The sequence below is a fragment of the Desmodus rotundus genome, chromosome 4 (genome assembly GCF_022682495.2).
Source record: "Desmodus rotundus isolate HL8 chromosome 4, HLdesRot8A.1, whole genome shotgun sequence".
NCBI classification, from domain to species: Eukaryota; Metazoa; Chordata; class Mammalia; order Chiroptera; family Phyllostomidae; genus Desmodus; species Desmodus rotundus.
In genome coordinates, this window is record NC_071390.1 from 152,146,664 (window position 1) to 152,160,402 (window position 13,739).

General features: G+C 45.3%; 2 protein-coding genes across 8 annotated transcripts in view; both read left to right on the forward strand.

The window, feature by feature from the left end:
• Positions 1-6,329, forward strand: part of TEC (tec protein tyrosine kinase) — a 111,000-nt gene extending 104,671 nt beyond the window's left edge. For all 4 annotated transcript variants that reach the window (XM_024573842.4, XM_053923205.2, XM_053923206.2 and 1 more), the window contains 4 exons: positions 1,499-1,563; positions 4,221-4,339; positions 4,421-4,578; positions 5,744-6,329. In XM_024573842.4, coding sequence (XP_024429610.1) covers positions 1,499-1,563; positions 4,221-4,339; positions 4,421-4,578; positions 5,744-5,827 — 426 coding nt within the window. In that variant the 3' untranslated portion in view covers positions 5,828-6,329. The remainder of the gene's footprint in view (positions 1-1,498; positions 1,564-4,220; positions 4,340-4,420; positions 4,579-5,743) is intronic.
• A 2,101-nt stretch (positions 6,330-8,430) lies between these two features.
• The window catches only part of TXK (TXK tyrosine kinase), a 57,293-nt gene continuing 51,984 nt past the window's right edge, over positions 8,431-13,739 (forward strand). For all 4 annotated transcript variants that reach the window (XM_045183083.2, XM_053923528.1, XM_045183084.2 and 1 more), the window contains exon 1: positions 8,431-8,606. In XM_045183083.2, the coding sequence (XP_045039018.1) occupies positions 8,519-8,606 (88 nt within the window). In that variant the 5' untranslated portion in view covers positions 8,431-8,518. The remainder of the gene's footprint in view (positions 8,607-13,739) is intronic.

Here is a 13,739-nt window from a genome sequence, read left to right on the forward strand (position 1 = left end):
TAGAATCCTCTTAACATGTTCATGAATTTTGTTTGCTAATGTTTTGTTGAGAATTTTGGCATCTGTATTTATCAGGAATATTGATCTATGGGTTTCTTGTGATGTCCTTATCTGGTTTTTGTATCAAGGTAATGCTGGCTTTAGAATGAATTTGGAAGTGTTCCCTCTTCCTCAATATTTTGGAAGAGTTAAGGTAGGATTGGTATTGATTCTTCTTTAAATGTTTGGTGGAATTCACCAGTGACGGCCCTGCAGTTTTCTGTGTCTGGAGTTTTTGGGTAACTGGTTCCATCTCCTGACTCGCTATTGGCCTGTTCATATTTGTTCCTGATACACTCCTGGCAGGTTATGTGTTTCTAGAAACGTGTCCATTTTTTCTAGGTTATGTAATTTGTTGGCATTTAATTGTTCATAGTAGTCTCTTACAATTTTTGATTATCTGTAAATTAGTTAAATTGTCTCTTTTATTTCTAATTTTATTTATTTGTCTTCTTTTTAGCTAAAGGTTTGTCAGTTTTATCTTTTCAAAAAAACAGCTTTTTAATTTTATTGGCCCTTTCTATAGTTTTTCTGGCCTCTAGTTCATTTATTTCTGCTCTGATTTTTATTATTTCCTTCCTTCTGCTAACTCGGGGACTAATTTGTTCCTCTTTCTAATTCCTTGAAGTGTAAAATTAGGTTGTTTATTTTAGGTCTTTCTAATTTTTTAATATATATGCTTACTACATGGGACTTTCCCCAGAACTGCTTTTGTTTCATTCCACAAAATTTGATATGTTGTATTTTCATTTGTTTTGAGATAATTTTTTATTTTCCTTTTGATTTCTTTTTCAACCCACTGGTTGTTGAGAAATGTGTTGTTTAGTATCTACCTATTTGAAGATCTACTCACTTTCCTACATAGTCACCTCTTTGTGTGGTGGTGAGTGCCCAGTTTTATTCTCCTAGCAAATTTCAAGTTTAAATAGGATTATTTTTTGCTGTTGAGTTGTATGAGTTCCTTATATATTTTATATATTAACCCTTTATCAGATATTTGGTTTGCAAATATTTTTTCCCATTCTGTAGTGAGGCAGAAGAGCCAGGTTTGTGCTTGTGTATACAGTTGACTCCGGAACAACACGGGGGTTAGGGGATCCAACTCCTACATCATTGAAAATCTGTGCATACCTTTTGACTGTGAAAAATCTTAACTACTAATAGCCTGCTGTTGACTGGAAGCCTTACTGATAGCATACACAGTCCATTAACACATGGTTTATGTCACACATATTATGTTTCCTGTGTAAGTGGGCCCATGCATGTCAAATCCGTGGTGTTCAGGGCCTGCTATGTGTTGGAGACATTTCACAGGCTCACAAACAGTTCTTGAACAGACACATCCACCTCTACGCGTGTTGCCTGGGACACACTGAATTTCATATGAACAGAACTTATCTTTTGCTACTTTTATTGTGGAACTTTGTAATTAATATACAATTATAATGTTGTTTTCCAGGCTGCCAGAAATTGTCTAGTAAACGAGGCGGGAGTGGTGAAAGTATCTGATTTTGGAATGGCCAGGTAAGTCTGAGTGTGTGTGAGCGTTTCCTACCAGCTCTGGGTTAGATTAATACCAGTGTGTGACCTTCCCCTTGGACATGCAGAGAGCCTGGCATGTTCTTTGCAGTTTTGGTGTGTCAGCTTCCTCCTCGAAGCCTGTGGAAGAACAGTTTTGAAATCACACGTTCTGTTACGTTAACAAAATATTAGCCGTGTCCATAATTTTTTATAGAGGAACTAATTGATTTTCTGCTTCTTAGTCTTTTTTGGTATAAGGTAGTAAATTATTTATATTTTGGAAGATTTCTTTGCTGAATGCATCCCTTCCTGTTAGTTACCTTTGGCTTTTTCTCAGGTAAACCAGTTGTCGGGAAGTTATGATTGCTTAATGCTTTATTATGTGATATTCCCATTAGCTTGTAGACTGAATAAGCATGGGAATAATCTGCACTAACGAAGCAGAAAGGCAATCTCGTTAGCTAGCTGTTCTGAGACAGATTCATTAAAATAAACAAGTATATGCTGTGTTAATTGTTGTTAACGATGCTCTCCACTAGGTGGTGGTATAGCCTATTAAACACACTACTGTTCTCCCTGGGTTGGACTAGATTTCTAGAGTCTTGTTTTCACAGATATCTGGGGATAAAGTTCTTAGAACTCCCAAATCTGTAGTGTTTTTACTTGCTTAATTTTTGTAGTTTTAATTTGACCTTCTTTAGTGCATCCTTATTTCCCTCTGTCCATTCATTCATCCGTACATCCATCTACAAGAAATTAGGTGCCTACTATGTGTTCCAGGCACAATGCTAGACTGAACCACAGCAGAGAGGCCCTGCCCACATGCAGCTTATCTTCAAGAGGAGGGTGAAACGTAGCACCTGAGACAGGCGAACGGGGAACACAGTGGCGTGAGGGAGCGGGGGCCAGCGACTTGTCGTCTGGGGCAAATCCGACCCATCTCTCTTTGTATGGCCCGCGAGCCAACAATGGTTTTCACATTTTTAAATGGTTGAGGAAAACATTAAAGGAATAGAACACGTGAGAGTTATCTGAAATCCAAATGACAATGTTCACAAATAAGGGGTTCCTGGGTCACGGCCTCCCTCATGAGCTTATGTGCTGGCTCTGGCTGCTTCACCCCACAAAGGCAGAGCTGAGGGGTCAGGACAGAGACCCTCTGGCCTGCACAATCTAACAAATTCATTCTCTGGCCCTTTCCAGAAAAAGTTTGCCGGCCCCTATGATGGAGATAACTTGGGGCTGGGGGTGGGGTGGGTGCTGAGTGGTGGAATGGGGTAGGGGTGAGGGTGGTTACTTTGGGTCTGGTACTCTGGAAGGCCTCTTTGAGACCAAGATATTTGAATGAAATCAAAAAGGCAGAAAGTAGCCAGTTTGGTGAAAACCTGAGGATAAAATATTCCAGGTGGAAGAAACAGCAAATATAAAAGTTTGAAATCTGGGACAAGCTTGGCCTGTGCAAGGAATTGAAGGAGCCAGGGTGGCTGGCCCACTGCTGGCACAAGGAGCAATCATGATGGGACGCAAGGACCAGGTCACACAGGTCAAGTTCAGCTTTTAAGGAAACTCAGGACTGGGGGAGTTAGACAGCTGTGTTACTCTCAGAAATGGGACCAGAACTCAGACGGTCAGTGCTATTTGTTTGCTTTATATAAAGATGTTCTGTATCTGACAGGCAGTCCTTCAGTTTTACATGTTCAGTCTTCATATGGTTGGCTTTCAGAAAACCTGTGCTTTTGTATCAACCCCTCTAAAACACCTGTTATACACTAAATTCAGACTCCCCTGATTGACAAAGAAATTGCTCCAGCCCATGGTGGCATTGTCACCATCTTTGTCTGCACAGCCAAGGAGGTTTGTGCGATTATTTGAATATTTTCCCAAGGAACTTTTAGAAGTTATTTTTGTATGTTCATGTAATACGCAAACATATTCCTCTTGTAAATACACACTGAACACATTATAGAAAGGGCCGAGGTCCTCATATGTACCACTCCAATCAAGGGTTCTCCCAGGACAGAGCCAGTGGTATCAGTTTGTACGTGTCCTGCTAGAAGGATATTGTAAGCATGCTCCCACAGAAAGCTTGTCTAATACTGTTTGGAGTGTGTGCATGCACACTCGTGTGTGTGTGTTTAGGGGCAGTGTGATGGTTTATAAATATATACTCCACCATTTACATATGTCATGTTGCAATTTGCTTTTTTAATTTGCTGCAGCTTTAAACTGTGCTCTGTGGAATTGTGGGGGCTAAAAGCACGTGTGTCTCCAAGCACTTTTCACCACTTCCTTTAGTGCAGCTTCGCTTCAGATGTCTTACATGTGGGGCCTTTGGGTAAAACTTTGTAACAAAATAGCTTACAAAAAACGTTGCCAAGCTGTTTTATTGTATTCTGCCTCGATTGCCTATTAAAAAAGAAAAACAAACAAAAATGAAAGAACAGATAATAATGTTACAGTGCATCCATTTCAAATACATCAGTGGAGCTGGGGTGGAAATCACCAGGTGTGGCCTCCGAGCAAACATTCAGCTTCAACAGGATGCTTGTTGGACTTCAGTCAACTGTGTTTTGCTTCTAAGGGGAAAAAAATTAAACAACATGTACCGAAGGCAGATCATAACTCAGAGGTGTAAACCTGTGATGTCTCTCTCACTCTAGGTACGTCCTGGACGATCAGTACACAAGTTCTTCCGGTGCTAAGTTTCCTGTGAAGTGGTGTCCACCCGAGGTGTTTAATTACAGCCGCTTTAGCAGCAAGTCAGATGTCTGGTCGTTTGGTAAGCCCCGTGGCCCGTTTTTACTTAACTCTGCTGAGGAGGAAGTAGATGCATCATTTGGTAATCCTTACCCTTTTCCAGGTGTCTTAATGTGGGAAGTATTCACTGAAGGCAGAATGCCCTTTGAGAAGAACACCAACTATGAAGTGGTAACCATGGTTACTCACGGCCACCGACTCCACCGGCCAAAGTTGGCATCCAAATATGTATATGAAGTGATGCTGAGATGTTGGCAGGAGGTATAGAATTCTGGGGGGGGCTTTTAAAAAAATTTCTAAAACATTTATGGATCTGGGCTTGGTAGATTAATAATGTGTAGCCTTTATAGCCTAGTGAGTTGGTGCGTGTCTTTGACGACTTTGGACTCTTTGTAGGAAGCCACCTCTCTCAGCTCAGTTCTGAATGCTGGGAATGAGAATGTGAACAAGTGGGAAAGCTAATAATTAATATAATGAGTGGAGGCTGCCCCACTCCCAAGTGGGAGCCCTGCCACGGTTGCTTCAGGTAGAGACTCAGGAAATAAGCCCGGGAAAGTGGCTTTTCTTTCGGTGGGCGTCTTGTATGGTTGAAATACTACTCTTTCACCAGAGAGGATTTCTTTCTCCCAACCTCAGCGTTCTTATGTCTTTTTACTCATATTCTTTGGGAATGTTTCCTTCCTCGTATTGAAATGTCACCAGAATGACTTTTGAAAGATAATAATAATAATTATTAAAGATAATAGCATGAGCTCACATGGATTATGTGCCAGACACTGCACTAAATGCTTTAGATTTAGGTCTCAGAATAAACCTTTGAGGTGCAGGTGCATTCACTGGCACCTCTCCGGGGATGAGCATACCAGGCCTGATGAAGTTGATGCTTGCCCAGGGCCACTTAGCTACAGAGACCCAGAGTCCTGTCTGATTCCAAAGCCCATGCCCTCAGCCATTAGCTATAAGCCTCCTAAGAGTGTTGACTGGGATGGACAGAGGCCTTCTGGCCAGGAAGTGGCACAAGGGAGAGAGAAGACCACATGAGCAAAGGCAAGAAGGCGGTAATGAACTTGGTGTGTGTGCATGAGGGTGGAGATTGATTTGATTGGGCAGAGAGCCCATGTGAGTGTTTTTCTGGGAAGTGAAATTAGGTAGCAAGGAGGTAGGGGATGGGCAAATTCGCCACGCTTGATTTGCAGGCAGTAAGGAGCTCTGTCAGGTTCCCGGATGCGGGCGTGAGGGCAGTGCGGTAGAAAGCCCGGTGTAGCCGAGGTACACGCAGGATGGGTGAGACCCCCTGGGAGACGCCTGCGTGTTCCAGGCCCAAAGCAGCGAGTGCCTGGCTCTAATGTGCTCTTATCCGAGTTTGGGAAGTCAGTTTTGGAATGGATTCTGGAACCCACAGCTTCTTTTTGATTTTTCATTGTAGAAGCCAGAGGGAAGGCCTTCCTTCGAAGATCTGCTGCGCACGATAGATGAGCTAGTGGAGTGTGAAGACACTTGCAGAAGATAAGAGCGTTGTGACCAGTGGCTTCCAGATTCCAAAGCACAGGAAGAAATGGCACTTTGTGGCAAACTTTTAATTTATTCAGCACTTGGATGTGTAGATTGTTTTACTTATAAAGTAACAACACCTAAAGCATCTGCTTTTGGACCATCCTTAGCTGCGTGACTGAATCTTCCAGATTCGGGAGATGCTGCCTTAGAGATGCTGATTAAAAGCCCTCTTACCCATTCCACAGGGCTCGCTTGCCCGCCATGGGGCCAGGCTAGCTGCTGCCAGTGGAAGACCAGGGTATTTGGGAAGGGCAAGGGCATTAGCCATGTTCCAGCGTGTCTCTTCCCTTTAACGTCTACAGAAATCTGGGCCTGGGGTATTGTCTAGAATGTGGGTTCTGTAGGAACCAGGAACCACATTGGATGAGTACCTGTCTTGTTTTGAAAACATCTGTTTTCAAGACTGCCATTAGTATTACATTACAAGACATTTGTATGCTGTATATATTGTAAATATATATAATATATAAAGTTATATATTTATAAGAAACACGAGTTGTCCTTTAATTGAAACTTTGAATTCTGTAATATATGCACTAACCTTTTTACGACTGGGGGTGGTGCCTTACAGCTCTCAACTCCTCTCCCCTGGAGATCAACTATTCTGTATCTAAGAAGAAAAGTATGGGCCCCTCTGTTGTTGATGCCCTCTCCTCACTCAGGTAGACATGTTTGGGGCACCTGCACAGCAGGGGGCCCCACAGGGCCCGTGGTGGACCAAGCAACCTTCTCATGGTGTCTGCAGCTAACTGGGGTTAGGTGGAAAATTGAACTACTTGCGATCAGTCGGTGTGTACAGCTTAAGAATCTGCCCCAGGACCCGGAGGCTGTGAGTGAGGTGCTGGGCTCTGGGATGGAAGGATCAGGCGGACTTCGCAGCAGAGGCGGCCCCACTGTAAGCAAGAGCAGGAAAACCGGAGGGCGTGCTGTACCGAGCTGTCTCCCGTGGCTTTCGGGAGGGTTTTGGACTTAGGCTCCTGGGTCTGAGAGATCGCCTGTCATAGCCTCTCAGTAGACCCTGTGGTCGAGTTTGCGTGAGTGAGTTTCTGACTCTTACAATCTCTGACTGAGACGCCAGCTGAGTGAGAGCCTTCGTCTTTCCTCATGAGCCCAGGGAAGAGAAAGAGTTTCCGTCATCAACAGCAGAGGCGAGGTGGGTAGAAAGCCAAGGAAGACACGGGGCCTTTCTCCAGGATGCTGCCTGCTCTGGGGACCACCTGCTCTCTGTCCCCTGTGCTGGGGACACACAGATGCTGCTGGCTTCTCTGAGCAGTGCCTCTGCCATGACCCTGGGGAACCATCTCTTTTCCTTTTGGTCAGACGATCCACTGAAGGCTTCTTCTAGCCTCCTGATCCCTCTTATGATGGAAAGAAGTAAAATATCTATCCTAAGTCTGTCACAGTCTGTTTGCCACCTTCCTCCTCATCTTCCTGTTTCACCATACCCCCATCACAAAAACATGCACACCTTTTAACGGCATCGTAGCTCACTCAAGGAGTTGGTCATATTCGAGTCATCTGCTACTATGATTGTCACACTTTTCTCCTCCTTTCCTCTCTTACCTTAACTACTCCTTCCCCGTCCCCTGTCCCCTGTCCCCTGTCCCCTGAACCTCGGCCCCCATCCCTCTCCTCCCCTCCCCTCCCCCCTCCCGTCCCCCCCTCTCCGTCCCCCCCTCTCCCTCCCCCCCTCTCCCTCCCCCCCTCTCCCTCCCTTCTCCCTCCCTCCTTCCCTCCCTCCTTCCCTTTTCCCTGTGAGGAGTGAGGAGCTGTGTCCGAAGTGCTCCATGGCACTGAGGAGAGTGAGGAGGGACGCAGTCCTGGCACTAACTGTTACATTTACAGTGCATGTGGAAAACAAGGTAATACCTGGCAACTTTTGGAAAATTTGTTTTCCAAAAATCTTTAAATGTCTCACTAAAACTTAAAAAAAAAGTTCTTACATAGAAGCACAACTAAGGCAAAAGGTAAAGTAAAAATAGAAGTATCCACCCAGAATGCTTAGAGATCTTAATCTATAAGGCAGGAAATAGGAAGGGCAATGCGAATATGCTGTGTTTTCATTAGAGTTGGTCCCTTTAGTTTTAGTGAATTTTTCTTTATATTTTCCAAGGGAATGAAGGAAAGCACCTAGGTGCATTTTTTTTATTGTTGTTTTTATATTTCTTGGCCATGCTCTAGTCACCTTTATGTGTATGATTTTAGTGGTTGCATGCCCCCCACCCCCCAAAAAAAGGTTTTCTCATATGGTCCCTGCAGTGTCTGTACCAAGTGGGAGAACAGAACATTCTAGACCTTGTATTCCAAAACCTAGAATCTATTTCTGTTTCTACCACCGTGTCCCTTATGTTTTGCTTCTATTGCCTTCTCTGTCCAGGGAGGACAGTTTGATTTGATGGTTTTTCAGGTCCCTTTTACCAAAATTCTGTGATTTCTTGAAAATGTTGTTTGCTGGAGTTGCCCACGCAGTTGGGAATGAGAAACGACTCGCTCCACCCCCAGAGATCTGGATGCAGATTGGGGCGCTTTCTTATGCAGGCCATTGGGCTGTCATTCACACACTGCTGAGGTTTCAGAACAGGAAAGTAGGTGGGGCTAGCTTGGCCCATGAGAAACATTGTGGGTGAGCTATGATTTCAGTTGAAAGATGTGTGTTTGTGACCGGAGTGCCACCGCAGGACTGAAGACCGTGTCGTCTGCCCCGGGCCGACGTGCAGCCATGATCCTCTCCACCTGTAAGTGAGATGGCCTTGTCACTTACCCTCGGGTGGGCTCTGGGTGTGCTCCTCATCCTTGCACACCAGGAGTCTTCTCTAAGGCGTAGGGCTTGCGACATTTGGAGGACAATTTCCCCGGATGTGACAGGGTTTTGTTTGATATTTAAAGAACCATTGTGGCGATATCATTTTAGTAAATGTTCACCAGTGAGAAGGCAAAAGAAAGCAAAGCAAAAGCAGTGTCCTTAAATCTGTATGAGCGTGTAGAATGGCAGTGTGAAAAGTGCTTTTAGAAGGATGGCTAGTGTTAACAACTCAGGTCGGAAGGCGAGGAGACCAAGTTCTTGTTCTGGATCTGCAGCAGCCCAGGTGGGTCACCTGTGGCAACTGCTTTATGTCACATTCTCATCTCTGAAGTGGCGACTCTCTTTCTGCCTACCTTCCAACAAGATATCATAAAGAAACAATAGATTAAAATGACAGGTCCTTCCTGAACTTACTTAAGAAGTTGTTTTGGAAGACTGTTCAGTCCCATGTGCAATTCTGAAAATATTTATTAATTTAGCTCTCTGACTCAGAGGTCCTTATCATGCAAATAATTAAAAGTAGGGAAGAAAAATAGTCTTTGATTTTGATTCTAAGGAACCAAACTTTAACAAAGCTCCGTCACATCAGATGAAAGCGATCAAAGGCCAGCTAACAAAGTTTTTATGTTTCTGATTTTCAAGTGGCAATAGGAAAAAATGATGGCAGCTTTAAAATGTTATCTGTCTAGCCCTGGCTGGGTCACTTTCCGGTCAGGGCACATGCAAGAAGCAGCCAGTGAATGCCTAAATAAGTGGAACAACAAATCGATGTCTCTCTTTCTCCCTGTCCCTCTCTCTAAAATCAATAAATAAAAAAATGAAAAAATAATGTTATCTGTTTAAACCCAATCACCTCATAGGGCCCAATACTTGCCAGTAGAATTTGTAAAAACAACAACAACAACAACAACAACAACAAACCCCAGGTTGTTCCAGTTGTGCTGACCTGAATAGAAGTTAGGGTCTTGATCTTGTTGTAGATAACAGTGGGGCTGCCTACTCTCAGAAGTACAGGCCAAGCAGAGCAAGGCAGAAAGAGCTAAAAGGCAGCAGCCTCTCCCACCTCCCCCCAATGGCAGGACAGAGGTGAACGGTGGCTTCGTACAAACCCGTTTATTAAAAGCTATGGGAGCATCTGTTCTTCATTTCTTCTGAGGTCAGAACTAGAGAAGAGGCGATAACTTACAATAGGAAGGGTTCAGTTCTATAGAAAATAAAGAGTGGGGAGGGTTGGGACAGGAACTTGTGATTGCCCGAGGGGTGAATGAGTGCCTACCTGTGAGCGAGGGTATTCTGAGGATCTTTCTCCCTGGCTTGGAAGGACAGAGATTTGACAGCCTCTCACTGTCCCTGCCAACTTCTGATCATTTGATTTGATGGTAAGAATGACCTCTTTTCTTCTGCTCTAAACTGCAGCTAGATGTGGCTCTGTCTTTTTTCTGGGTGGAACCATGAGTATTTACTGTCGACATTAGAAAGCTAAGACAAACCTCAAAGTGTGTTACTATGAATCAAAAAAACAACAAAAAAAGGGTGCCTGTGTTTGCCAGGCCAGGGGCATCCACCAGATATGTCTGTTGCTCTAAGGGCTGTCACCGAAGGCCGGCCTTGGAGTCCGCCGCAGGGCGGGAGCACAGGAGTCATTGATCATACCGAAAGGTGGGGAGAGCCCAAGAACCAGAGCACTGCTCCAACGAGGCTCCATTTGTGAAATGTGACCGCCGTTGCTAGGCTTTCTGCCAACTGCCAGCTGCCCCGAGCACAGACCCAGCCCAGGGGTGTTAGAGGACAGGGCACAGGTGAAAGAGCTGGGGGCTCAAAAAGCTCACCTCTTCCCTCCCCTCCACCTCATTTGCATCTAAGTTCTCTGCCTTTCTTTTCCTTCCAATTTATAAAGGAAAAGATAATTTATATAAATGGTTCTTCAGATCAGCATGCCTAACGTGTGCCTGGGATGCTGATGAAATGCAAGTTTCTGGACTCATCTGCATAATCTGCAGAGTGAGGTCCAGACCCCTTAATCACAGTGTCTTTCTAGGGCCTCTGTTTGCAAAGCCCTCTCTTGTTCCTTATGGCATGTGATTTCCACCCCAGCCCTGCTAAGTTAGCCTCTTCCGTCGTTACTGTGAGTATGAAGACAAAGAGGGTAGCTGCCTAAGGAGGCGCTAATGTGGTCCCCAGTGATGTCTACCCCCAGTGCAGTCCCTCTCCTTGAGTATGAATTGGGCCTAGTAACTTCTCTTGAGTGGAATATGGTAAAAATGATGCAGTATAACTTCTGAGACGAAGTTGCAAAAATACCATGGCTTCTGCCCTAGTGCTCTTGGGCTGTCTCTTGGGTCACCCGCTGCCATGTTGTGAGCAGCCTCTGGAGACTCCACATCATGAGAACCAGGGCAGCGAGGCCTTCTGATGCAGTTTCAGTGAACTTGGAAATGGACTCTCCAGCTTAGTCCGGCTAAGCTGTGCCTGGACAACCCACAGAAATTGAGACCATAAACGTTTTACGCCTCTAAGTTTGGGGAGAATTTGCTTCCAACAGTAGATAAGTAATGCAGTGGCAAAAGGAAAGAGCTGTAGGCCAGCACTTTGACTCAGGCTGGAGCCAAATTCTCAGAAACAGAATTTCTCAGTGTTGATATGGACATGAGTACACGGGTCTTTTCTTTGGTTTGTAAGACATTTCGCTCTTATCCCCCTGCACTGCCTATCATAATTACAGTCACTGCAGCCACTGTGTCGCTGCATCGTGAGGTTCCACGTCTTCTCGTGTGCTGGCCTGCAGATTCCCCTGCGGCTTCCCCAGCGAAGCCCACCTGGTCGGCATTGCCTGGCCACCTCCTGCCCGCCAAGGGGCAGGGAGTGCAGCTTCCGGCACCGTGCTGAGCACACCGGCAGGGCTTGTGGCCGGCACTTCTTCACATCACAAGCTGGCCAGATGGCTTCGTTGTGATTTCTGTGAGTGCTTCAGAAACTCGGCTCACAGACAACAGTCTTCTAGGAAATAACTACTCTGAGACCTGGGGGCGGGGCGCACTTGTGTGCAAGATGGCTGCATGCCGCTCACATCAGCTCAGTACCGGGAAGACATCAAAATTCCTGCATAGGGCAAACAAGGGCTTCAGGGCACTGGAATGTTCTGGCCAGAGCTCTGAACAGATGAGCAGTCTTCAGGGAGCCTCTGCTTTTCCTTCCAGCACCCTTTGTTCCCAGGAACACCATCTTCCCTGTGCCCAGTGCCCCCTCTAGCCTCCTAGGCTTCTAGAATCTCCTCACCCTTTCCGCACTCTCAGCACCCCTTCAGCCCCAGCCAGACCAAGCGCCATTCTCATCTTCCACCCAAATTTATCCACTTACTGTCCCATGAGCTAGGTACCTGTTTCTGTTAGTAAGCAATGAATCCCTTAATGTAGGTACTCTTCTTACTTCAAGGTTTCATGGACAGGGTACTTTTAAAAAACAAGTTTGAAATTTAGTATAGGGTTGTTAGCTTATTTTGCCCATAGGTTTAAGAAGATTAACATCTATTGTGACCATCAGTTCCTAGAAGAATGGCCATTTCAATATCAAAAAGAAACACACACACAGGTGGGTGTTCTTTTAGCATTCTTGTTCAATGTGTCTGTCCTTTGAATGTCAAAAGGAGGCATGCACACAAAACAAGAATAATTTAACACTCCAATATGTAGAGTGTGAACTCAGGACAGCTTCCTAAAATGAAAAAAACATTTTAATGAAAATGTTAGTTTTTCTCTCCCCTTCCTCCCCTCCCCCACTTTCCTTCTTCATCCTTCATTAGTGTGGATTCTTGGCTTGGCATTTGGAAAGCCTCTTCTGATGCTTAGTCAGAGGTAGAAATCCATGCTAAAGAAAGCTAGCTATGTGCCACATCTCCCAGATAACAGGTTAAATCAATGAAAATATGTCTGTCTCCAAAAGACCTTTAAGATAGAGTTCTCCCTGGCTGGTGTGGCTCAGTGGATTGAGTGCCTGCTTGCCAACCAAAGGGTCGCTGGTTCAATGCCCAGTCAGGGCACACGCCTGGGTTGTGGGCCAGGTCCCCAGTGGGGGCACGTGAGAGGCATCCACACATTGATGTTTCTCTACCTCTCTTTCTTCCTCCCTTCTCCTCTCTAAAAATAAATAAATAAAATCTTAAAAAAGAGAGAAAGTTCTGTGGTGGTAATTTATGACAGTAATGAGGAAGTTTGTCCTTTCAGTAAATTTCTGAAGAAAAAAAAGGCATGTCTTGCAGCGAGCTTAGAGGCTCAGCTCTGATCACCCAGAGAACCGTTTTCCCCAAAGCCGCAGGTTTTCAAGCTGCAAATGCAGTTGGCACCAGAATTCCTTGCCTTAAAGCCACGACGTGGAGTACGTGGGTGGGCAAGTATCCGAGCCTTAGGTTCAGGGCAGCTCTCGAAACTGAGCCGGTTAGTTATTCGTGTTTTCAAATAAAAATCTGTAGCCATCTGCCAGTTATTGTGACAAAATTCAGGAGGAATGAATTTCACTTGAACCACTGATTCAAAACGAAACTCTGACATCGGAAATGCCAGGGGATGAACACGAGGTTACGCTGATACATAAACCTCAAAACATTAGAAACGGAAGGACCGCCACCGGCGTTGCTTCCCAGACAGCCGTGGCCCCACACCTTTTCATCAGATGTTTATTTGGTGTGCTGAAGGGTGGCCGTGGGAGCCGTTCTGGGAAGGAGTGCTTCTCACATTCGCTCCCTTCCAGCGCCCCCTGGTGGAAACCCGGCCCCAGAAAGAGCCCAGGGGTAGCCAGCCACCAGTCGGGCGGGGAAAGGGATGTCAATAGGGCCCAGGAACGGATGAGAGGAGACGCAAGCCTTCCCAGAAAAGAACGCAAATACCAAATAAAATGAGAGGCTGCACTGCCTGACCCATGAGAGGCTCGCCACTTCCTAAAGGTCACAGAGATTCCGTTGGACATGGTGACCTTTTCCGGATTTGCTGGTCCCTGATATGTAATTAAAAGTGTTTGCTGGGGAATAAGAAGCAGATGAAAAACAGCGCAGATGTCGGCCTGGGAGAGGAGA